A 26,692-nucleotide genomic window follows, 5' to 3' on the forward strand; every position below is an offset into this window, starting at 1 on the left:
GGTTTATTTACAATTTTGTTTATTTTGATCGCTGTGATAAAACTTATCACAGCGACCAAAATGTACAGGAACGAATCTGCCGGCCGGCAGATTCGGCGGGCGCACTGCGCATGCGCCCGCCATTTTCCAAGATGGTGGCGCCCATGGAGAAGACGGCCGGACACCGGGAGGGACATCGGAGCTAGGTAAGTATGGGGGGGTGGGATCGGAACACGGGGGGGGGGGGGGATCGGAGGACCGGGGGAGCGGACCGGGGGAGCGGACAGGAGGGAGGAGGGGAGCGGACAGGAGATCGGGGCAGAAAGGACGACTGGGGAGGCGATCGGTGGCGGTGGGGGCAGATCGGGGTCTCCAGCCATGGCAGATGCTATTGCAGCATCGGCCATGGCTGGATTGTAATATTTCACCATTTTCATAGGTGAAATATTACAAATCTTTCTGATTGGCTGTTTCACTTTCAACAGCCAATCAGAGCGATCGTAGCCACGGGGGGTGAAGCTACCCCCCCTGGGCTGAAGTACCACTCCCCCTGTCCCTGCAGATCGGGTGAAATTGGAGTTAACCCTTTCACCCGATCTGCAGGGACGCGATCTTTCCATGACGCCACATAGGCGTCATGGGTCGGATTGGCACCGACTTTCATGATGCCTACGTGGCGTCATGGGTCGGGAAGGGGTTAATGATTATAGACAGCATTATTGGCGGGCATTACCTTGGCGGCGGGCAAATGTGAGAGTCTCTCCGCTCTCAGGATGACGCGCCGGCCTCGGTGACGTCATTAAGTCGCGCAAGCGTTCAAAGCTCGCGCATGTGTTATTCTGTGACTGCACATCGCTGCGCATTGCCAGGGAACAAAACAAAGGGGGCACCATAGTTTGGGGAACTTTCCCCGCGGCACACCCGACCATGTGTTGCGGCACACTAGTTGAAAATCACTGCACTAGGCCGACTCAATTCGTTATGGAGATATCGTGGCCAACAATTTGTTAAAAAAAAAAAAAATGGTTGACAAAAATGAGTTAAATTTTTTTTGTACTGATTACACAGAGACACATTTACTTACAAAGAATCAGCTATTCCAGAGCGATAGTGATCTTTCCTTGTGCGCCTAAAATTCCTGTAGAGCTGCTCTCTTTTCTGCAATGAGATTTGTTGTCTCGAACGGAGTCAGACTAGCGCCACTCCGAGTGACTTAGACCAAGTTCACATTAGCGTTTGAGTCCGCAGCGTGGTGCTGCGGACTTCTTTCTATAAGCTCCGCCTACTTCCGCATGCGTCCTGCGTACCCATCTTTAACATTGGGTAGGCAGGGACATACCTTGTATGCAGATGCGTCCGCCTGCATCGGTTTGACGTGCACGACGAACGCAAGAAAATACAACATGTTGTATTCGGAGGGCACATCAAAACAATGCACGCGGACACATCCGCATACAACACGTCCCTGCGTACCCATTGTTAAAGAAGGGTATGCAGGACGCATGCAGAAGTAGGCGGAGCTAAGGAAAGAAGTCCACAGCACGACGCTGCGGACTCGAACGCTAATGTGAACCCAGCCTTAAATGAGCCTCGTCCCGGGTGTGCACGTACACCTTCGCTTGCTGTCCAATAGTCATTGCTATCAAATCCATTACTTTAAGGGTAAGTTCACACAGGGCGTTTTTGCAGCTTTTTTTTTTTTTTTTTTTTTGCAGCAAAACCTGATCTTCTTGGCAGGAAAGAAGCTGCGCCAAAAACGCAAGTTTATGTGCGTTTTTTGTTGCGGTTTTGGTGCGTTTTTTGTTGCGTATTTGGTTAATTTTTTGCTACGTTTTTTTCTCTTTGTCCATGCTAATGTCCTTTGATTTTCAGCAGCAAAAACGGAGCAAATGATGCGTTTTTTTCAACACCCATTTAAGTCAATGGGTGAAAAAAACGCAGCAAAAACGCTGAAAGAAGTGACATGCTCTATGTCCAAAAAACGCAGTGAAGCACAAAATACTGATCAAACAAAAAACCAATGTGTGTGCAGGAGATTTCTGAAATCTCATAGGCTTTGCTGGTACTGTAAAAAGCAGCTGAAAATTAGCATAAAAAATGCAGCAGAAAAACGCAGCAAAAATGCCATGTGTGAACTTACCCTAAGAATTTGCATGAATCCCTCGTTAAAGATAATTATTGCTAAAAACGTAGCTGTGTTCACAATTGTTGTACCCGAATGAAGAGGTTTCAGAGCCAAGGTCGAAGTGAGTTAAGCGATTCATTATTTTGCGTTTCTGCTCCCAATACAGCGTTACAGCAAATCCTCATCCTATGAGATCTCTGGTTTGTTTGTGGTGATTACTAAGGGCTCATGCCCATCATCGTTATTTAAAAAAAAAAAAAAAAAAAAAGTCCGATTTCGGTGCAGAAAATTGGGACAAGTTTAATGCGATTTTCATACGAGTACAATCTACCCTCACAGTATGGCTAGTTCCCTCCCGTCTGAGAAATTCTATACTTATGTGACGTAACGTTTGTAGAAAGAATGGTCAGTAAATTTTGTTGCATCCATCCTGGTGTGGTACTTGGAAAAGACACTGACGGGTGGAGGTAGTAGGGTCCTTTTAACCTCTCCTTGTTTCCTGTCTCAGTAAGGATAAGAAGGACGACCTAGCATCCGATTTACAGTGATGCTCATGCTGCAGGAAGGATCAGTGTCCGCTTCCTGCCTTGCATTTCCCTGTAGATGTACAGCAGAACAAATGCAGATTTTCTGCTGCATTCAGCAACATATCTGCAGCGTTTCCACTCCAAAATCTGCAGGTTTATGCATTGCTAAAGTGATGACTGCAATTAATTCTTCACAGATAATCAGCACTACACGTCAATTTATGCACTAAAAATTTGCACTATTTGTGGAGGAGATTTTTAAAATCTGATTAATTCTGCTGGTACTGTTTTATGCTTTGGATTTTCAACCCATATACCTGAACCAGATATACAGTTTGCATTAAGGTGTCTTTTTAGCCTTCCAAGTGACTTCTTTTGTAAAGTATTGAGCATCCTCCTAGAAGAAGACCCCTGAAGGGAGGACAGGTCACTTCTCTTAATCACTTGTCGTCTTTGAAAGGCTGAAGCTTTTAAATGTAACCTGACAGGTGATCCATGCGACCCAAGCTGTGGGCACCATGCGTCAGCCACTTGCTGTACAATCACAGCCATGTATATTGGATTGTGAAATGCTGCAGCGTTTCAGAGAAAAACGTACATTTCATAGCTCCCGGGGCCCAAGCCGCACTGTTCATACAGGTGGGACCCCGGTGGCGCTGACACTGACTGACAAGTCTCTGCCTCTACTAGCTATTAAATGTCGCAGCATAGTATCTAGATACTGGCTGCAGTTTCTAGATTGGCTATTATCGTATTGGTGCCTTCTCCCTGTGTATACAGATTAATGGTAAAGTCGTTATCCAAGTTGTGTTACATGCTGAGGTCAGCATAAATACTAATATTTCTTTCCTTTTCCTTACAGCATTTATACAGTCAGAAAATGTCATTGAAGTGCTGCGATTTGATGAAGGAGGCCTTTTAGAGGTAATTTCATAATGACTCTGAATCGCACTGGTGGAAGCCACTTGCATGGTTGGCTCGGTGGCTGTATAGCACATGGCACACCTGAATGCGTGTCTGAGAAACACCTTGGCCACTATGCATCGGGCTGATAAACTGCATTCCTCGTATGTCACTTGTGTCTGCCCTTCAGCAACGTGTCCTCCTGTGAGTCATGGCTGCCGAATAATGTGAATGTGATGACGTGTACGTAGACTCGGAGCTCACAAGCTGCTGTGATGTTAGGAGTGAAGCAAAGCTGCACATGTGACTGTTAATAAAACGCCTCTTCTCGGACATCTCTGTAGAACTTTAGACGTTTTACTTTACCTGCTTATCCTACAGTATAATTCTTGTCCCCCTGCCTCAGTAGTTGTGTTCTGTGGTCAACATGGAGAAAGTAAAAACTTTTAATCCTTCAAATGTGTATTGCCATATTTCTTGGCCGTCGTGTCTATACAAGAAGTGCAGATTTTTTTCACGGGTGTGTTCCCACGGGCCAGATATGCAGCAGATTTCTATATTAATAAATATATATCTATCTGCGCTGTAGATTACAAGGAAGACCTCTTAATAAAAGCAATATTTTACATGTGTCACCCAACATGCACTCTACCATGAGTTGCCCAGTTGAAAGTTAGTTGCTAACTTGCTCTAAAATATATATATTAATATTTACCGGGCGTTTGCAGTCCAAGTCTCCTGGATTGATATCACAGGCTGCCGCGTGTAGCGCAGTCAGAATCTTCTGAATAGCTGAATAGTAATAATGTTTCCAACGTTCTTTCTTTTTGCTGAAAATATGAGGATCGGGTGAAAAAGATCTGTCCCGGCCGGTGACAGTCACCCCTTACCTCGTTAATAATGAGCCTGGATCTTCAGCGTGAGCCAGCGCTTCCACACGCTTGATGCCGACGAGGCGCAGAGAAGCTGCAGGACCTCGTGTGACGTCACTACCACGTGATGTTACACGTGAACGGCTGAAACACTGCACACAGAACCAAAAAGGAACTATCCTATCCAACGCGTTTCGAAGTCGGCGGACTTCTTCCTCAGGGATGGTGCAGTGCAGATAGAAATGATTTATATAGCATATGGCAAGTGGAAGCGCATGACCTATTTATTAAAAGCAAAAAGTTCAATTTCGCTATTCAACCCATTTGGGATCAGGGTATTCATCTCAAAAATCCATTTACTCTCCTCTCTCGACATCTGATGAATGAAGTTACCCTTCCGCCAATTTTTTTTGACCACTTTAATCCCGGTGATTACAATGTCCTTTATAGAGCCGTCATGATACTCTTTGAAGTGCTGTGATAAGGGGTGACCCGAAAATTTTTTATTAATGTTCCGTAGATGTTCCCCTATGCGTACATTCAGAGGGCGTATAGTACGCCCAATATACAGTTTATCACACGGACATTTGATACCATAAATTACTCCACGGGTGAAGCAGGTGATGAAATCTTTAATTTCTGCTGTATTGCCTTTACACATAATATTGGATTGTTTTTTCGTTTTTAATTCTCTACAAGGTAGACACTTCTTACATGGAAAAAAGCCACCCGGATTTTGCGATGCAAGGGATGATTTTGTCAATGTGGGTTGGCGAACAGATGGAGCTATAATGTTACCCAAATTTTTCGTCCTCCTATACACAAATCTTGGGCATTTAGTTAATGTATTTCCAATCACCTTATCATCCTTAAGTAAACTCCAATGTTTATTAACTATTTTTTTTAAAAAATGACTGTTAGAGTTATATGGCATTATTATGGGAATTCCTTCATCTTCCATATTATTACTTTTATTTTCCCTTGGTTCAAGTAATTTTTTTTCTTGATTGCTTCCCCACCTGTTCCTTAACCCGTGTCAGGGTCTCTTTGTTATAACCTTTCTGACAGAACCTCTCTATTAGAATATTTGACTCTTTGGTGAAGTCCTCTGGTTTAGAGCAATTTCTATAGGCCCTTATGAATTGGCTCTTAGGGACATTCAGGAGCCAACTGGGTAGATGACAGCTCTTTAATGAAATGTAATTATTCGAATCAGTCGGTTTGTGATATAAGGTAGTTTGTATCCTATTATTCTCAATAAAAATCTTTAAATCTAAAAAATTAATTTCTTTATTATTAATATTAGCTGTAAAATTTAAAAAATAACTATTTTTATTAAGATCATTAATAAAATCTGATAATAAAACAGGGCCCCCTGCCCAAATAAAAACTATGTCATCTATAAAACACTGCCATAGGACCAGGTTCGCCGGTAGGAGTCCCCCATTATAAATGTAGTCCTCTTCCCACTTGCCAACATAGAGATTGGCATAGCTGGGGGCGAACCTGCTACCCATGGCAGTGCCCCACTTCTGGGAGTAGTAGTTCTTCCCAAAACAAAAGTAGTTGTGGGTGAGTATAAAATTTATGCACTCAATAATAAATGAAATTTGATCGCCCGGCAAAGTTTCATCTTTAGATAAAAAGTATTTCGCAGTTTCACAACCTTTCTGATGTTGGATGACTGTATACAGAGACGTGATGTCAAGAGTGCCCATGATGTAATGATCCTGCCATTGAACGGTTTGTAATACCCGTAAGATGTGTGCACTATCTTTTAGATAGGATGGAAGTAAAGGACATAGTTTCTGTAGATGGCAGTCGACATACCTCGACAGATTAGTTGTAAGGCCTCCTATGGCTGAAATGATTGGCCTACCCGGTGGATGTAATAGATCTTTATGTACCTTAGGGAGGTAGTAAAAATAAGGGATTCTAGGGTGTGTGATGTTAACAAAGTCATATTCAGATTTATTCAAAAAGTTCTTATGTAATCCCATTTTTATTAATTTTTGCATTTCGCAAATATATCTATCGGTTGGATCCGCCTTAAGTATTTCGTACGTACATTTATCCCCCAGTAGACGTAATGATTCCTTATTATAATCCTCGGTATTTAGTATTACTACTCCACCCCCTTTATCTGCTGGCCTTATTGTTATCTCTTTTTTATTTTGGAGTTGTCTTATCGCCATACGTTCATGGTGAGACAGATTATACCGATATTTAGAACATTTCTTATTGGAGATTTTTCTAATATCATTGATAACATTTTTCTGAAAAGCATTAAAAGCTTCAGAATATTCCTGAATAGGATGAAAATTAGATTTATTTTTCAAGAAGGTGTGTTGGTATGGGTTAAATATCCCTATATCACCTTCAGGTTCCCTGCTAACGAGTTTCTTCTTCATATAGTATTTTTTAATAGCCAACTTCCTCATAAATAATTTTATGCCAACAAAGGCCTCAAATTTATTAAATTTCGTGCTAGGGGCGTACTTTAAACCCTTGTTTAGTAGATTTATTTCATGAACATTAAGCATATGATCACTAAGATTGAAAATCTTCTGTTCGGACATGGTTAATTCTTTTTCCTGTTGTTGTTGTTGTTGACATTTATCCTTTTTTTTGGTAGATTTCCCGGCCCTACACCCCCTCTTTCGTGATTTTTTCTGACCACCTGAAAAAAAGGAAGATGACTTTGGTTTTTTGTTGTTTAGATTTTCTTTGTTCAAGAGGTCGGATGGGTGCTTTACTGGTAGTGGGCCTTTGAGGGCTTAATTCTCTTTGAACATTTTGAGGAGGGTTTGCTCCATTCTCAAGTGAAAGAAACCTGTTATGGGTGGTTATTGAGGTTATTGGAGTGGATATTTCCGGTCCATTATCATGAGTGTTATCTTCAAAATCCAAATCAATATTAATGTAAAGGCCCCGTCTCACTAAGCGATTTACCAACGATCACGACCAGCGATATGACCTGGCCGTGATCGTTGGTAAGTCGCTGTGTGGTCGCTGGGGAGCTGTCACACAGACAGCTCTCTCCAGCGACCAACGATCAGGGGAACGACTTCGGCATCGTTGAAACTGTCTTCAACGATGCCGAAGTCCCCCTGCAGCACCCGGGTAACCAGGGTAAACATCGGGTTACTAAGTGCAGGGCCGCGCTTAGTAACCCGATGTTTACCCTGGTTACCAAAAAAAACAAACAGTACATACTCGCCTTTCGGTGTCCAGGTCCCTTGCCGTCTGCTTCCTGCTCTGACTGAGATCCGGCCGTACAGTGAGAGCAGAGCGCAGCGGTGACGTCACTGCTGTGCTCTCACTTCTCACTGTACGGCCGGCAGTCAGTGAGAGCAGGAAGCAGACGGCAAGGGACCTGGACACCGAAAGGCGAGTATGTACTGTTTGTTTTTTTGTACATTTACGCTGGTAACCAGGGTAAACATCGGGTTACTAAGCGCGGCCCTGCGCTTAGTAACCCGATGTTTACCCTGGTTACCAGTGAAGACATCGCTGGATCGGTGTCACACACACCGATTCAGCGATGTCAGCGGGGCCTCAACGACCAAAAAAAGGTCCAGGCCATTCTGACACGACCAGCGATCTCACAGCAGGGGCCTGATCGCTGGTACGTGTCACACATAGCGAGATCGCTATGGAGGTCGCTGTTGCGTCACAAAACTAGTGACTCAGCGGCGATCTCGCTAGCGATCTCGCTATGTGAGACGGGGCCTTTACTCTCAGCAATCTCATTTGGAAAAATCTCTGCATCTGAGGTAACATGGATAGAAAATCTCTCACTCGAAGATAAAAAAGAAGAAGAACCCTCACCCCCCTGAATCTCGTCTATTGTGACCAATTGGTCACTTTTTCTCCTGGAATGGGCATCTTCAAAGTTGGATGTGTTACCACTTAGTCGTAGATGATTATCTGTGGTATTTATTACATTCAATTGAGGAGTAAATTCGTCTTCTGATCTCAAATCCCTACAAAATTTCCTTTGTTTTTTTTCTATGATCTCTTTTTCTTTCATTTTTATCCTCCTTCTTATACTACCACTGAGATGTATAATCTCCTGAGAGGTCTCAAAAGGCTTAATTACTTCAAATAAATCAGAAATTTCGTTACGAATCTTAATTAACTCGTCTTTTCTTTTTTTAATAATGAACATTACCACACTCCTAGAAAAATCGTTGAACATTGCGTCCCATTCCGCCATGGTATCCACATCACCAATATCTCCTGACAAAGATTTATATACCACCAAGCCTTTAGGTATACGATTTAATGACAGGTATCGCTCTAACGTGGCTATCTCCCATAGGTCTCTCATTTCCTTTATTAGATGTTGCTCCAGAGTCCTTAATGAGTCAATAGCTTTACTTAAATCCTCCTTATTGGGATCCATGCATGTTATCTGGAGATCTGTTTGGAAGAATCTCTGTATCTTATAAATTCTTTCTTTTCTGTCACACCAAAGTTCGCTCATTGTGACAAAATATCTAATAGTGCTGCAGCCACTCAGTAATAGTAGTTATAAATATTTTATATATAAAAAATACAAAATATAAAATGTCAAATGTATAAAAACAACTGCGGGCGCTGCACACCGTGTGTTAACACTAATAATCTTACTGCTGCAGATAAACGGACATAACTACAAAAAAGTCCGAAATGGAGTAACCAAACACCAAAAGTCAATAAATATCTATCTGCGCTGTAGATTACAAGGAAGACCTCTTAATAAAAGCAATATTTTACATGTGTCACCCAACATGCACTCTACCATGAGTTGCCCAGTTGAAAGTTAGTTGCTAACTTGCTCTAAAATATATATATTAATATTTACCGGGCGTTTGCAGTCCAAGTCTCCTGGATTGATATCACAGGCTGCCGCGTGTAGCGCAGTCAGAATCTTCTGAATAGCTGAATAGTAATAATGTTTCCAACGTTCTTTCTTTTTGCTGAAAATATGAGGATCGGGTGAAAAAGATCTGTCCCGGCCGGTGACAGTCACCCCTTACCTCGTTAATAATGAGCCTGGATCTTCAGCGTGAGCCAGCGCTTCCACACGCTTGATGCCGACGAGGCGCAGAGAAGCTGCAGGACCTCGTGTGACGTCACTACCACGTGATGTTACACGTGAACGGCTGAAACACTGCACACAGAACCAAAAAGCAACTATCCTATCCAACGCGTTTCGAAGTCGGCGGACTTCTTCCTCAGGGATGGTGCAGTGCAGATAGAAATGATTTATATAGCATATGGCAAGTGGAAGCGCATGACCTATTTATTAAAAGCAAAAAGTTCAATTTCGCTATTCAACCCATTTGGGATCAGGGTATTCATCTCAAAAATCCATTTACTCTCCTCTTTCGACATCTGATGAATGAAGTTACCCTTCCGCCAATTTTTTTTGACCACTTTAATCCCGGTGATTACAATGTCCTTTATAGAGCCGTCATGATACTCTTTGAAGTGCTGTGATAAGGGGTGACCCGAAATTTTTTTATTAATGTTCCGTAGATGTTCCCCTATGCGTACATTCAGAGGGCGTATAGTACGCCCAATATACAGTTTCACACGTGTAACATCACGTGGTAGTGACGTCACACGAGGTCCTGCAGCTTCTCTGCGCCTCGTCGGCATCAAGCGTGTGGAAGCGCTGGCTCACGCTGAAGATCCAGGCTCATTATTAACGAGGTAAGGGGTGACTGTCACCGGCCGGGACAGATCTTTTTCACCCGATCCTCATATTTTCAGCAAAAAGAAAGAACGTTGGAAACATTATTACTATTCAGCTATTCAGAAGATTCTGACTGCGCTACACGCGGCAGCCTGTGATATCAATCCAGGAGACTTGGACTGCAAACGCCCGGTAAATATTAATATATATATTTTAGAGCAAGTTAGCAACTAACTTTCAACTGGGCAACTCATGGTAGAGTGCATGTTGGGTGACACATGTAAAATATTGCTTTTATTAAGAGGTCTTCCTTGTAATCTACAGCGCAGATAGATATTTATTGACTTTTGGTGTTTGGTTACTCCATTTCGGACTTTTTTGTAGTTATGTCCGTTTATCTGCAGCAGTAAGATTATTAGTGTTAACACACGGTGTGCAGCGCCCGCAGTTGTTTTTATAGATTTCTATATTACAGTGGTGGCATTGTGGATGAGATTTCCTGAAAGCTTTTTATTTTTATCCTCCCTGGAGCCCTGGGTGTCTGCACCCACCAATAGAAGGGAGCAGGGTAGGTTACTGTGTACTGTTGTTAATGTCCATAAAGAAGAAGAATATGGTGGCATGGACATTGTTTGACTTGTTTTTTCCTTGCTGGGCACCCGAGATTCCAGGGGTTCCGTATAATCTGCTTTTCGGTGCCATAACGGTCCCGGTCTCATCTCTCGTGCTTTGTGTTATTAATGTGTTGGCCTCTCCTGCTCCCTCTATTGATAACTGCAGGCAACCAGAAGTTACAGGTCAGACCACAGTGATAGTAGGTGTAGATGTTGCTGCTGATTGGTCACCACACACTGTCGTAGAAACACTGCCACTGGTCGATCAGGCCACAGTGGATTTAAAATGCTCACTATATTTAGTCAGTCTCTTGCCTATTGTAAGGTAATCCTGGTCCGTCAGTCTAAAATCTGGTGCATGTGCCCTGCTTATTAAAGGGAATCTGTCACTAAGTTTTTGCTACCTAATCTGAAAGCAGCATAATGTAGAGGCAGATACCCTGATTACAACGATGTGTCACAACGATCTGTGAACAACGTTAAATCACTAGATGACTACTTGGCCTACTACCAGGTCGCTAGATTACCGATGCTTTGCAACTCACATTAGTATGAGTAATGTCCCCAAGAGGCTCGAATAATACACATACAACCAAAAGAGAAAAACTTAGTGCCGGAGACGCAAATCATAAGCAAATAAATAGTTTAAAAATCAGATTTGGCCATTAAATAAAACAATGTAAACAAGTAAACACTGAGTACAGACAAGAAGACTAAAAAGTTGGTGTGTGACCATTGTGACGAAGCATTGGTGAAACGCGCGTCGGGTGTTTGGTGGCTAAGCTTCTTGTGTAATATTGGTACTGATAACCTTTTGATATTCATTTTTATAGATATGAATTTTCTTGTCGGAAATGCTCACTTTTATTACTGCTCACTTGCCTAGCTTTACAATTTGATATTAGCATATTTATATTTATTTACGGAGCATTACAAATTTATACTGGGAGAGCCTATTTTAAGGATCTGATTGACTATTCATAAGTGTACGGTAATATATACATACTTTTTGACTACTATAAATTTACATTGAAAGAATCTTCCTACATGAATTGTGTAACCATCTACAAGTACACAGTTACACATGCAGATGTGCATACGTACCTATATGACTTTTTCTATATATTTTTCTATATATGCCCCAAGATACGTACTAATGCACTTTTAGAACATACATACTAAATGGGCAACTAAACTCAAACGTCCAGGGGTTTCCCACAGTGGTCACCCACCAACTTTACTTGTCTGTACTCAGTGTTTACTTGTTTATATTGTTTTATTTAATGGCCAAATAACGATCTGATTTTTTAGCTATGTATTTATTTATTTATTTATTTATTTATTTATTTATGATTTGCGTCTCCATCACTACATTTTTCTTTCTTGGTTGTATGTCTACTGCCAGGTAGTCCAACCACGCCACCACCGCTGATGGCAGTTTTCTGCCTTTGCACAGTGTTCACAGACAGTTGTGGTTAGTGTTGTGGGCCGGGTTATACAGAGCCCAGCATTCAGAGAACTGGTGGATGTGTAGCAGGTTACACAGAGATTATATCAAAAAGACAGCATGGAGTCAAGTGAAACATTGCTGGAATTAGGATTTGTGGCCGTACATCAAACTGCTCTCAAATGTGGCAGCAAAAACCTAGTGATAATTCCATATTTTTTGTTGCCCACCATTTGCAGGACCTCTACATCTACTGCGGAGATTCCCTACTCCCCTGTATTAAATTCATGCACATTGCAGAGAGCTGAGGGAGAATGTCCTGTCGCTTCTTGTCACTACAGTTCTATAGGAATTCGGTTTGTTTATAGGAAACAAGACCTCTTGGCAGGACAGGAGTACATAGTATTGTTTTTCTCTTAAATTCTTAGCTATGATAACAAACTAATTAGCTTTCTTTGTTTATTTACCATCCACCTTGGGCCCAAATTAATATATGGAGCCTGTCCATCTGGTCAGTTCACTTTAGGTTGCTCTTACCTTTGTATTGAAAAGTGTTATATTGCCATTTGGATATGAAGGAAGTGATTAAGGTTTATTATTATTTTACTACATAACATGGTCCATTAGTTCACTTTGTATCTCTGTTGAACAGACTTTGACTTGCAATAACATATTACAAGCTCTTCTCATTCTGGTTTTAGTAGTAATGGACTGTAAGTGAAACGTACAAAGTCGTTAAGAAAAGAGTTACATCATTTGGCAGTACTCTTCCTTCACAATAAACACTGTATGTTTCTATGGCGACCACAGATGCACAGTATATTCCTCTGTACATGATGAGCACGGATGCACTGTATATTTCTGTATACATGACGACCACAAATGCAGTATATTTCTGTATGTGACGACCACAGATGCACTGTATATTTCTGTATACGTGACGACCACAGATGCACTGTATATTTCTGTATACATGACGACCACAGATGCACTGTATATTTCTCTATATGTGACGACCACAGATGCAGTATATTTCTGTGTACGTGACGACCACAGATGCAGTATATTTCTGTGTACGTGACGATCACAGATGCAGTATATTTCTGTGTATGTGACGATCACAGATGCAGTATATTTCTGAATACATGACGACCACAGATGCAGTATATTTCTGTATACATGATGACCACAGATGCAGTATATTTCTGTATACATGACGACCACAGATGCAGCATATTTCTGTATACATGACGACCACATATGCAGTATATTTCTCTATATGTGACGACCACAGATGCAGTATATTTCTGTATACGTGACGACCACAGATGCAGTATATTTCTGAATACGTGATGACCACAGATGCAGTATATTTCTGTATACGTGACGACCACAGATGCACTGTATGTTTCTGACTGCAATCATTAGAGGAATAAGCAAAAACTGACTTTGACCAATCAGACCCCAGCTTGCGAAAGTTCCTTGGCAAATAAAAGCAGCTGTGCATTTGGTTGCTATGTGCAACTGCTGACATTTCCTTTGTGCTCATTTTTGGTAGATATGGAGATGGGAATACCCCTTTAAGTTCTCCAAGATTTGATTCTATTAATGCTCCATGTTCACTGCCCAGGGATCTTGATTCAGCATCTTTCAATATCGTCCTTATATGAAAAATAATGACGTCATCCTGAGTTTTGGCTCTAAATAAGTTTGTACACAGTCAGTCTGATGCGTGATTACAGAAAACCTATTTAGTAAGATGAATGTTAGTAACATTGTAGCTAGGACTAAGTAAGCATAATTTATCTGATAAGCAATAATTAGAATGGAGAGAGCAGCAAAGTTCAAGTAATCCTCCATAACAAAGCTAGGGCGGCCTTTCACATATATTCAGGTGTACTCATGTTGCCATGTGATGACAGGGCAGCGGTTGCTGTTCATTCATTTTCTATAAATAGGAAAGTGTTTCTTTAGGAGAGGCTGGTTCTCTAACTTGTTAGGCATTCATACTGTGGAAGATTGCTGGCTGCTGTAAAAATATATGCATAGAATTGGTCATCAGTATGAGATTGGTTGGTTTAGTGAGGGTGCCGTATTTTGGTCCCCCCCCCCACAAACCTTACTTTGGCATATAAAGGTTTGGGCACCCCTGGTCACAATTACTGTTATTGTGAACAGTTAGGCAAGTTCAAGACTAAATAATCTCTAATAAGGGCCAAAGATAAAGATGACAAATTTCCCTTTTTATTATATATATCTTCCCATTTTCCCTTTTGCAGTTCTTAAAATGTAAAACACATAAAGCTTATACTTGAGTATAAGCCGAACAGAGTATAAGCCAAGGCATCTAAATTTGCCACGAATAACTGGGAATACTTATTGACTCGAGTATAAGCCGGGTATGCACGGCCTCCTCATCCCCATCCTGGTATGCACGGCCTCCTCATCCCCATCCTGGTATGCACGGCCTCCTCATCCCCATCCTGGTATGCACGGCCTCCTCATCCCCATCCTGGTATGCACGGCCTCCTCATCCCCATCCTGGTATGCACGGCCTCCTCATCCCCATCCTGGTATGCACAGCCTCCTCATCCCTCATCCTGGTATGCACGGCCTCCTCATCCCCATCCTGGTATGCACGGCCTCCTCATCCCCATCCTGGTATGCACGGCCTCCTCATCCCCATCCTGGTATGCACGGCCTCCTCATCCCCATCCTGGTATGCACGGCCTCCTCAACCCCATCCTGGTGTGCACGGCCTCCTCATCCCCATCCTGGTGTGCACGGCCCCCCTCATCCCCATCCTGGTGTGCATTGCCCCCTTATCCCCATCCTGGTATGTATGGCACCACATCCCTATCCTGGTATGCATGGCTCCCATCAAAAAAGTACCCTCGCAGCATCTGTGCCTTGTTCCAGTGCAAGCAGCTGATTTATGCTTGTAAGCAGCGCATGGCAGGGACGTCATGCACTGCTTACAACAGAGCACAGTTGCTGGAATACTCCATTGCCAGGATTATGGCGTATAGGGCAGTGAATATCCATTGCTATTAAGTAGCGCGCACAGTGTCAACTGCAGCCACCGGGTGGTCATGTGTGCACGCTACTTAAGGGAATCAATATTCACTGCCCTCCACGCCTATGGGAGTGGAGAGAGGTGAATATTAATTTCTCTTAAGTAGTGGGCACATCTGACCACCCGGCCACTGCAGGAAGCCGTCTGCTGCGGCTGACACTGTGCGCGCTATTACAGAGAAATGAATATTCACTGGCACCGCAGTGAATATTCATTTCTCTTTAGCAGCAGGCACAGGAATTGGCCACAGCAGCCGGCTCCTACCTCCGGTGACTCGCTGTTACACCGCCGCCCATCCATCACCCTCCATCTTCTGGTACAATGACACGAGTATAAGCCTATAAGATGAGGGGGGCGTTTTCAGCACAAAAAAATGTGCTGAAAGACTTGGCTTATACTAGAGTATATGCGGAGATATATATACACTGTGTTCCAAATTATTATGCAAATTGCATTTAAGTGTCATAAAGATTTAATTGTTTCGCTTTTCAAATAAACTTGTGGATGGTATTGTGTCTCAGGGCTCAATAGATCACTGAAATCAATCTTAAACACATGTGATTTTCCAGGTGATTCAAATGAAAGGAAAACTACTTAAAAATGATGTTCCACATTATTAAGCAGGCCACAGGTTTCAAACAATATGGAAAATAAAAAGGATCTTTCTGCTGCTGAAAAGTGTTAAATAGTGCAAGGCCCTTGGACAAGGTATGAAAACATTAGCTATTTCACGAAAACTTAAGAGTGATCATCATACTGTGAAGAGATTTGTGACTGAAACAGAGCGCAGACAGAGTTCAAGCAGATAAAGGCATAATAAGGAAGGTTTCTGCCAGACAAATTCATTGGATTAAGAGAGCAGCTGCCAAAATACCATTACAAAGTAGCAAACAGTTATTTGAAGCTGCTGGTGCCTCTTGAGTCCCTCAAATCTCAAGGTGTAGGATCCTTCAAAGGCTTGCTGTGGTGCATAAACCTACTATTCGGCCACCCCTAAAGAGTGTTCACAAGCAAACGGTTGCAGTGGGCCCAGACATACATGAAGACTAATTTTCAAAGTCTTGTTTACTGATGTGTGTCGAGCAACCCTGGATGGTCCAGATGGATGGAGTAGTGGATGGTTGGTGGATGGCCACCATGTCCTAACAAGGCTGCGACGTCAGCAAAGGAGGTGGAGGAGTCATGTTTTGGGCCAGAATCATGGGGAAACAGCTGGTAGGGCCCTTTAAGGTTCCTGAAAGTGTGAAAATGACCTCTGCAAAGTATATAGTTTCTGACTGACAACTTTATTCCATGGTATAAAAAGTAGAAATGTGCCTTCAGGAGCAAAATCATCTTCATGCATGGCCATGCACCATCTCATGCGGCGAAGTATACCTCGAAGTCATTGGCTGCTATGGGCATAAAAGGAGATAAACTCATGGTGTGGCCACCATCTTCCCCTGACCTCAACGCTATAGAGAACCTTTGGAGTATCATCAAGCAAAAGATGTATGAGGGTGGGAGGCAGTTCACATCAAAACAGCAGCTCTGGGAGGCTATTCTGACTTCATGCAAAGAAATACAAGTAGAAGCTCTCCAAAAACTCACAAGTTCAATGGATGCAAGAATTGTGAAGGTGATATCAAAGAAGGGTTCCTATGTTAACATGTAACTTGGCCTGTTAGGATGTTTTGGAGTTAAATAGCTTTTTTGTTCAGTGAATGTGACCTCCTAATGCCGCAAAATCAACAAATGAGCATTTTAATTTCTTTAAAACATATCAAATGTTTAGAAATTCTACTGTGCCTAATAATTTGGAACAGTGCATTTTGAGTTTTTATTCATTTTGGAGATTATACTGTTATAATTGGGAGGTTTCTTCAATAAAATTCGATGTATACGCTAACGGGTGATGACTTTTATTAGACTGACTGTCATTTACACCGACCATTTAGGAAAATCTGAGAAAAACGTCATTTGCACACTAACTTGGAACATAGTGTGTATGTATGTATGTGTATATATATATATATATATATATATATATATATATATATATATATATATATATATATATATATATATATATATATATATATATATATATATATATATATATATATATACACACACTCAAGTATAATCTGAGATTTTTCAGTCCATTTTTTTTACACCGAAAGTGCCCCTCTCCGCTTATACTAGAGTCATTGTCCCATGGGGTGGGAGGGGGAGCGGGGCTGTCAAATACTCACTTGCTCCTGGTGCGGTCCCTTCATCTCCGATGGTATCCGGGGAGCCGGCAGCTCTTCCTGTGTTCAGCAGTCACGTGGTACCGCTCATTAAAGTAATGAATATGGACGCGACTTCACTCCCATAGGGTGGAGCGCATATTCATTACTTTAATGAGCGGTACCAGTGACTGCTGAACACCGGAACAAGCTGTCGGCGCTGAGACCATCTGTGAGTGAGAAGCAGGGACTACGCTGGAAGCAGGTGAGTATAACGGGGAAGGTGAGCATTGTGATATTCACCTGTCTTCTGGCTGTGACGTTCACGTCAGAGGGCACGATGATGTGGTTAGTGCGCGCTCTCTGCCTGAACAGTCCCTGCAGAGAGCCAGAAGACGGAGCGGCGCCCTGCGGTGGAACGGGGACAGGTGAATATCGCAAGAGCCGGGGGCCTGAGAGGCGAGAGTGCCATTTTTTTTTTTTTTTTGTTATCTCATCAACAGCATATGGGGCATATTACTATATGGAGCATCTTTTGGGGCCATAATCAACCTTTATGCAGCATTGTATGGGGCAAATGTTTCTATGGAGCATCTTATGGGGCCATCATTAACCTTTGTGCAGCATTATATGGGCCATATTTTAATATGGAGCATCTTATAAGGCCCATCATAAACTTTATGCAGCATTATATGGGCGTATTTTGTATGGAGCATTTTATGGGGCCCATCATGAACTGTATGGAACATTATATGGGGCTCCTGATTCAATATGGATATTCAAAAACACTTAACCTACTGATGTCTCAACTAATTTTACTTTTATTGGTACCGTATTTTCCGGCGTATAAGACGACTTTTTAACCCCCGAAAATCTTCTTAAAAGTCGGGGGTCGTCTTATACGCCGGGAATCGTCTTGTACGCCGGTGTATATGGTGGGTGGGGAGGGGGAGTGATCCTGATGACGAGGGGGCGTCTCACAGGAAAGTGAGTAATCCCCATTACCTTATCCTAGCGGTGCAGCGTGGGGGTGTCAGTGCTGGGAGCGGCGGCGGCTGCTGTGTTCTGGTGCGGCGGCTCCTCTTCTGTGTGGGGCCTCTGTGCTGTGAGGTGGCGGCGGCAGCGGCGTATCTTTATCCAGTTGGGGCTCCTCCGGCATCTCCTTAGCCCTGGAGGCCCCGCCGCAACTCCATCGGTGCAATGTGGTGGCCTCCGGGAAAATGGCCGCTGCTCAGATTCAGATCTCGTGTCCCGAGATTTCGGGACGAGATCTGAATCTGAGCAGCGGCCATTTTCCCGGAGGCCACCGCATCGCACCTATTGAGCTGCCTCCGGGAAAATGGCCGCTGCATTGCACCGATGGAGTTGCGGCGGGGCCTCCAGGGCTAAGGAGATGCCGGAGGAGCCCCAACTGGATAAAGATATGCCGCCGCCACCGCCACCTCACAGCACAGAGGCCCCACACAGAAGAGGAGCCGCCGCACCAGAGCACAGCAGCCGCCGCACCAGAGCACAGCAGCCGCCGCCGCCACTCCCAGCACTGAGACCCCCCACGCTGCACCGCTACGATAAGGTAATGGGGGATACTCACTTTCCTGTGAGACGCCCCCTCGTCATCAGGATCACTCCCCCCCCCCCCCCCCAAAAGGCACATATTCACCGGCCCTATAAGACGACATAGGGTGTATAAGAAGACCCCCGACTTTTAAGAAGATTTTATATTTTAACTGGTAAAGTTGCGGGGTCGTCTTATACGCCCAGTCGTCTTATACGCCGGAAAATACGGTATCTATTTTTATTTTTTAAATTTACCAGTAGCTGCTGCAGTTCCTACCCTAGGCTTATACTCGAGTCATTAAGTTTTCCCAGTATTTTTGTGGCAAAATTAGGGGTCTCGACTTATACTCGGGATATATATATATATATATATATATATATATATATATATATATATATATATATATATATATATATATATATCTGTCTATCTATCTCCGCCTTCCAGCACATTTAATGAATAATTTCAATTCTTTGTGCCATTAGCAAGCTTTTCATAAAAAGTAGTTAAAGGTTTGGCTTTTGAATAACTCCATCCAGTGCCATCCATTGGAGGTGGAACTACAGAATCTGCCGACAGCATTAGTTTCCATTGGAGCTGTAGAGCTTGCATTGGTCTGCCATTCACGACTAACTCCACATCCAGTGGACAGAGCTATAAGGAGTTTGGAAAAGACTGTTAATACTTTAGAGCCCAGGGGCGTAATGACCGCGATCACAGAGGTCATAACTAAGCTCGTGTGGGTGGAGACCTGCCAGCGCCAGCAGAGACTTCAACTGGATTTGCGTCGTCGAACGCTCCTCCAGTTGAAGGGTATTGAGGTGCACAGACCCATTGTATTGCTCAGCAATACATATTGCTGGCCAAACAGAGGCCAGCAGCTGACTTCTGCATGCGCATGAGTGGGGACTCAGGGCAGTGATGTCCTGCGCTCCCATCCCAAGCTGCCGGCTTCAGAAGAGGATGCTGCGCGGAGTTAGTGTGACTTATGCTTTTTGTTTTTTTTTCTATGCATCGCAGAACAGCGGCTGAACGGCGACATATACCAGGATGGGGCAAAGGGGAAAATATATATACCAGGATGGGGCGAGGTCCAAATCTTGCATCGGGGCCCATTGGACACTAGTTGCGCCACTCTTTAGAGCTTGATAAATTGCTTTGTCTAGTTGGCCTATGTCTTCATTAATAGGTCATGGGAATTTATTAATTTATTACAATTATCTGCTCTGGAGGATTGTGAGCCCTTATTTTTAGACAGTAACACCAGGACATTTGTTTCTCGCTTTAGGACTTTTTTGCACCAGTAGCTGTGAATGTTTGTTGTCATTTCGTGTACCAAATGTTACTGTGTATCTGATAAATCTTGCATATGAATTCCAGTATGCTTTGTGTAGCTGTAAGCACCACTGGGTGTTACTGAAGTCTATGTAGTTGGACTGTAAAGTGCAGCATTTGACCCTTCTCAGTATAAATAAAACTGAGCAAATAATCATTGTAGGAGTATCTGATTGTATAGACGTTGGTGATCTTGACCTAACTTGCTTTTCTTTCTTTTTTTTTTTAAACAGACTGAGACAACTATCGGCCTCAGTTCATATCAGCAGAAAAGGTGAGTTGTTTGCTTGTTTTCCCTCCCTGATGGGATTCCAGAAATTGCTAGGTGACGTGCACATAGGAGGAGAGCCTGTCTCCACTGTGGAGGCTATTGCTTTACTTACGACTTGTGGCGTCTGTGCTGCTTCCTTTGTGGTACCTGAAGCATAACCCTATTACTGTCAGAGAATCAATGTGTAAATGTAAAATTGTCTGTGTGCCTACTAACCAGCTTCCTGTGGTACCATACTATCGGAAACAAAACTCACAATAGAAAACTTTCTGTATCTTAGACGTTAGCATGTATTGAAACGCCATTCTGAGTAGCTTTTCTTATTATTATTGTTGTACTCTCCTTTTAGCTCTGAGTATTTAGAGAGGGGAGATACATATGGCGAAGTGCATTGTTTTTTTTCTTTATAACTGTGGACATTCTAGCCCTGTACGTGCCATGGTACAATCTATTTTGCTGATGGTAATCGTAAAAGTCATCTACTGAAAAGGTTTAGGTACCCATACACCTTTTATTAGCTATCAGTTACACACCTATTTGGCTCACAGCTATCCTTCTATATGGCTGAATAAACATGTCTGTTTAATGGGAAGCGGGAAATAAGCTGTTGCCACAAGCCTGTGCCATCAGCAGGTTTTTTTTTTTTTTTTTTACTTCAAATCAATGTACTCATCTGCTATATCTTTATAGAACTCTGTGCATACCACAGTCTTGAACAGAAAAAGTTGTTCCCTAAACTGTCAGACTTTTATTGCATGTCCATGGGAGTACTGACTGTGGGGCTCTCATCTTCACCAGTCTCCTGGATAGGTTCCCCTAATACCCTGTGTGGACTGGTGCAGCGGCCTCAGTGGTAGGATGCCTGGTCACTCATGCACATTGCTGTCCATTCACTGCTGTAAGCATTCTGAATACAGCCATGCGAATGTGCTCGACAGGATTCGGAGCTCCAGTGGCTGTCATGGGACAACGCCTGCATTCTTCCTTATTGGAACGCCTGAACGCATACCCCATTTGATTAGTTCTCTTCCACCAAATTGTACAAAAAAGTAATCATCAAAGATTGGCAAACCCAGATTTGTCCATCAGATTGGCAAAGAAGCATGAAACTTTAAGGGTAAGTACACACCAGGTGTTTTTTCAGCATTTTTGTTCCTGCAGCAAAATCTGATCTATTGGCAGGAAAGAAGCGGCAGAAAAAAAACCCACTTTTTTTTTCTTGCGCTTTTTTGTGTTTTTTGTGTGGCTTTGGCATCCCAGATTTTTCACTTGTGCATTCTGATAGTTTAGTATTACAAAAAAAGTCGTGTTCAAAAGAATCCGGTTTTGGCACAAAATACGCAGCAAAACATGATACCTGCGTTTTTGGTGTGTTTTTTCACCACCCATTCAAGTCAATGGGTCAAAAATGCTGAAATTACAAAAAAACATACAAAGCACAAAATACTGATGACAAAAAAACTGTGTGTGCAAGAGATTTCTGAAATCTCATAGATTTTGCTGGTACTGTAAAACGCAGCTGAAAATTTGCATAAAAGTGCATTGTGGCTTTCTATGGCAGTGCACTGTATAAAGCCCCACTTCCATTACTTTTTTTACTTACATGATTCTTAATGAAAAGAGCAAGTACATGTAATGATAGTAACGTACTCACCAGAGGCATCACATGACTTCATTTGCACCTTCCTGAATCACGCAGTGGTGGCTATGTGGAGCTGACATTACTTTTTGAATTTTCTCAGTGCAAGTCTAGGAGACGCAGAAGGAGTCGTCTCCTAGACTTGCATTGAGAAACCACTGCACCACATAGGGAGCTGGCAGGTTACAGGTGACTTGAGTTAATTCTGAAAGGCACCCGAGCGCCGGTGCCATCATTATCATCATCATTACCATTGCCATCATTACACACATGATTCGTAACATACGAGTAAATAAAAAAAAAAAAAAAAAATGACCAGAGTGGGGCTTTAAAATCGCTGAGCGCTTCAGTACAACCCATGCTACCACAAGTGTTTGGTTCATTTTACTAATCTGTACCTTAAACATCTGAACTCAACAAATAGAAGTTCCCATACATTTATGGCTATTTAATGTGTTAAATAACTGTACGTCCCCAACACTGGGTTTAAAGCCAAAGTAAGCTGTCATCAGAGCCAAATTATACCCAGGTATTCCCCGCAATTTGGTGTAAGTAAGAGTGTGATATACTCACTTTTGGTTTACCTTTTACAGCCAATCATTGTGAAAATGTGCTTTGTCCATCTACACGTGTTTAAATATCATTATGTCTTAGAAGTAAAACTAACACCATTACAGCATATTCTAGTGACTGTTTCTAGGGAAAGGCAGCATTTTACATTTACACCTGATTAAGCACAGCACAAGAATGAAATAACAGACTCCCTTTAAATGTCCTAGATAGGGCAATAGCCTCTATGAAAATAATTTATTTAATTCATATTTTTTGCTGCCTCCATTGTCTATTAACTCATTTATATTCCCAATTCCCTAATTAGGATGCTCAGTGTTACTTTGGTGTGGCCAAGCACTACAGTGCACCATGCTCTGCCCAAAGGTTTTGTATGCGCACCCTTCCCTTTCTGGAAATTGCTAGCTTTCCCAGAATAATCATTGTCTGCAGTGTTCAGGCACAAGTAAACAGTCTTCTTTCTCTCCTAATCTTTATGGCCTGATATTGCCCACTACTTGACATGGTCTGAGTGACAGGTGAGGGTGCATTAATACCACACCTCACCTCAACCTGTCAATCATCTGAGAGGGACACATGCATATATGAAGTGAAGAATGGTGCTTGTAAAGGGAACCGGTCAGCAGGATTGTGCACAGTAACCTACACAGAGTGTGAGGTCGGCGCCGTTGTACTGAATAAAGGATACCTGGGTTGATGAAATGCGTCTTGTGGTTGTTGTTTAATCTTTATTTTCAGTGTTGAGTTAATGATATGCCCGTACCCCGGGGCGGCCTGTGGGGGGTCTTCATGTGGTGCTCCGATTAGATACTCATAATGCAGACTGCTGACCGGTCACTGATCCCTCACTGGCCTGCCCCCTAGTTTACATAATGAATATACACTCACCGGCCACTTTATTAGGTACACCTGTCCAACTTCTTGTTAACACTTAATTTCTAATCAGCCAATCACATGGTGGCAACTCAGTGCATTTAGGCATGTAGACATGGTCAAGACAATCTCCTGCAGTTCAAACCGAGCATCAGTATGGGGAAGAAAGGTGATTTGAGTGCCTTTGAACGTGGCATGGTTGTTGGTGCCAGAAGGGCTGGTCTGAGTATTTCAGAAACTGCTGATCTACTGGGATTTTCACGCACAACCATCTCTAGGGTTTACAGAGAATGGTCCGAAAAAGAAAAAAAATCCAGTGAGCGGCAGTTCTGTGGGCGGAAATGCCTTGTTGATGCCAGAGGTCAGAGGAGAATGGGCAGACTGGTTCGAGCTGATAGAAAGGCAACAGTGACTCAAATCGCCACCCGTTACAACCAAGGTAGGCCTAAGAGCATCTCTGAACGCACAGTGCGTCGAACTTTGAGGCAGATGGGCTACAGCAGCAGAAGACCACACCGGGTACCACTCCTTTCAGCTAAGAACAGGAAACTGAGGCTACAATTTGTACAAGCTCATCGAAATTGGACAGTAGAAGATTGGAAAAACGTTGCTTGGTCTGATGAGTCTCGATTTCTGCTGCGACATTCAGATGGTAGGGTCAGAATTTGGCGTAAACAACATGAAAGCATGGATCCATCCTGCCTTGTATGGAGCATATTTGGGATGTGCAGCCGACAAATCTGCGGCAACTGTGTGATGCCATCATGTCAATATGGACCAAAATGTCTGAGGAATGCTTCCAGCACCTTGTTGAATCTATGCCACGAAGAATTGAGGCAGTTCTGAAGGCAAAAGGGGGTCCAACCCGTTACTAGCATGGTGTACCTAATAAAGTGGCCGGTGAGTGTATATATACTGAAAAAAACGCTTCTGCAGGCAGATGTCAGCCGTGGCACCTGCCTGAAGCATAATCTCATGTGTACTGTGTTGTTAATAAATGTTTTTGAGGTTATCCTGATACATAGTATAAAAAAAAGTATAAAAAAATCCATTTGAAAATGGCGCCTGCGCAATAGCACCTATTTGTGTGTATATAGAGGTGATCCATTAGCTTCTATTGCACAGGCGGCACCATCTTGTTAGAGAAGAAGAAAAAAAAAATTCCTCCTCCATGATGGCAGTAGCAGCTATCGGCGGTCTGTCACCAGCTTTTTACTATATCTGAGAGCAGCATATGATGTAGGGGCATTTAGAGATTGTGAAGTCGCTTCTGACTTCCGGCCAGTCAGAAGCTGTGCTCACAAGATGGCGTCACGGGACCAGAGCGGTGCCGAAAAATGGTGAAGACACCGAAGGGTGAGTATATGACTGGGGACATAGGGATTACATTTAAAATTCTAATATCTCTGGAGTGGTCGGTTTGAGCTAATGGATTCCAGTGGAATGCAGCAGAATGGCTGCTAAAGGGAACTTGTCAGCAGGATTGTGCTGAGTAACCTACAGACAGTGTCAGGTCGGCGCCGTTATACTGATTATTATATGTATTGAAAAAAAAAATCACATTCAGCAGCCAATTGGTGGTGCTGCGGCATGATCACATCTGTAATATGCATTAAATTGTTTTACTTAGTCATATACTGTACATGTATTCTGCCCAAGAATGGCATTTTGCCAAAGGAAAAAAAAAATGTCTCGAGCAAGATGGACGATATATGCAACTGTGCCGGCTCCATTTTGAGAAAGATTTTTTTTCAGAATAAATGTACATCACTAAATAAAACAGTTTAATGTATATTATATATGTGATCACGATGCAGCGCAGATGTCGGCGCCTGCCTGCTGAATGTGATTTATTTATTTATTTTTCCCAATACTGATTATTATGTGTATGTAAAATAGGGGGCAGGTCAGTGAGGGATCAGTGACCTGTCATAAGCCGTACAGATGAATATGTAAGCAGCGCGCCACATAAAGACCCCCCACCCCCACACCACTCCGGAGCACAGACATATCATTAACACAAAACTGAAAATAAAGATTAAGCAACAACCACAAGACGGATTTCATCACCCAAGGTATCATTTTAATCAGTATAATGGTGCCGACCGGACACTGTCTGTAGGTTACTGTGTACAATCGGTTCACTTTAAGCTTCTGGTCCTAAAGCTGCCATAGGCTATATGCAAATCTTGTGCTTTTGTACATCAGCTGCAGAAGTGCTGGAGACTTCCCGTCTTCAAAGATCTATGCTGTGACTATAGTGTTCAGAGTTTCCGAGCTTGTGTTAGCCTGAGTGCTATAGCTAGGTACTTCCCCTATAAATAGAGCTGGAGAGGTGGGTGAAGTGGCTGAGAGCGATTGGCTGCACTCTGCAAGGTAAGATATGACCACACCGTTCTATGAGAATGTCCGACTGGTAACTTGTCACTGTGCTTTCCTGCGCTGTAACAGAGAAGATTTTTATTGGGCCATGTGCTGTGCTTTTTAAAGGCAGTTCTATGCATACCATGTTTATATTATAATTCATATATGTTTTCTGGTATCTAGCAGCTGATAACAAGAACATGTCCACAGTATAAACTGAAAGAATCAGAGTAACCAGAAATATTATCACTAATCAATTAAGAAGGTACAGATTAGGCATTAGAAACATTTTTTGACAGTGAGGGTGATCAATAAGTGTGAAAGGTTGCCACGAGAGGTGGTGAGTTCTCCTTCAATGGATGTCTACAAGCAGACGTTATACTTCTCCAGCGTCCAACCCGCAGCATACACATGTTACAACTTAGAGGAAAGGATTTCAAGAAAACCCATGTCCACTAGGCGTCCAGAGAAGCCCGCGGCTCACCCACGGAGACAGACATGCGGCGCGTCTTCCCAGACCGCAGCAATTTCACCTGTACAGTGTATTGGACGATGTAATTGCACGGTTCAGTGAACACATGCGGAATCACCTGCATTCAATAGCCGGCAGCGCTTTGGACGTAGCGAACATGTGCAGCGTCCA

The 26,692-nt window shown here is 42.8% G+C and overlaps 1 protein-coding gene across 3 annotated transcripts in view; it reads left to right on the plus strand.

Annotated features, from left to right (window-relative positions):
• TMEM131 (transmembrane protein 131) overlaps window positions 1–26,692 on the plus strand; it is a 244,873-nt gene that overhangs the window by 45,348 nt on the left and 172,833 nt on the right. For all 3 annotated transcript variants that reach the window (XM_077296863.1, XM_077296865.1, XM_077296864.1), the window contains exons 2-3: window positions 3,494–3,555; window positions 20,566–20,606. In XM_077296863.1, coding sequence (XP_077152978.1) covers window positions 3,494–3,555; window positions 20,566–20,606 — 103 coding nt within the window. The remainder of the gene's footprint in view (window positions 1–3,493; window positions 3,556–20,565; window positions 20,607–26,692) is intronic.

This window comes from Ranitomeya variabilis, chromosome 3 (genome assembly GCF_051348905.1).
Source record: "Ranitomeya variabilis isolate aRanVar5 chromosome 3, aRanVar5.hap1, whole genome shotgun sequence".
In the NCBI taxonomy this organism is placed as follows: domain Eukaryota; kingdom Metazoa; phylum Chordata; class Amphibia; order Anura; family Dendrobatidae; genus Ranitomeya; species Ranitomeya variabilis.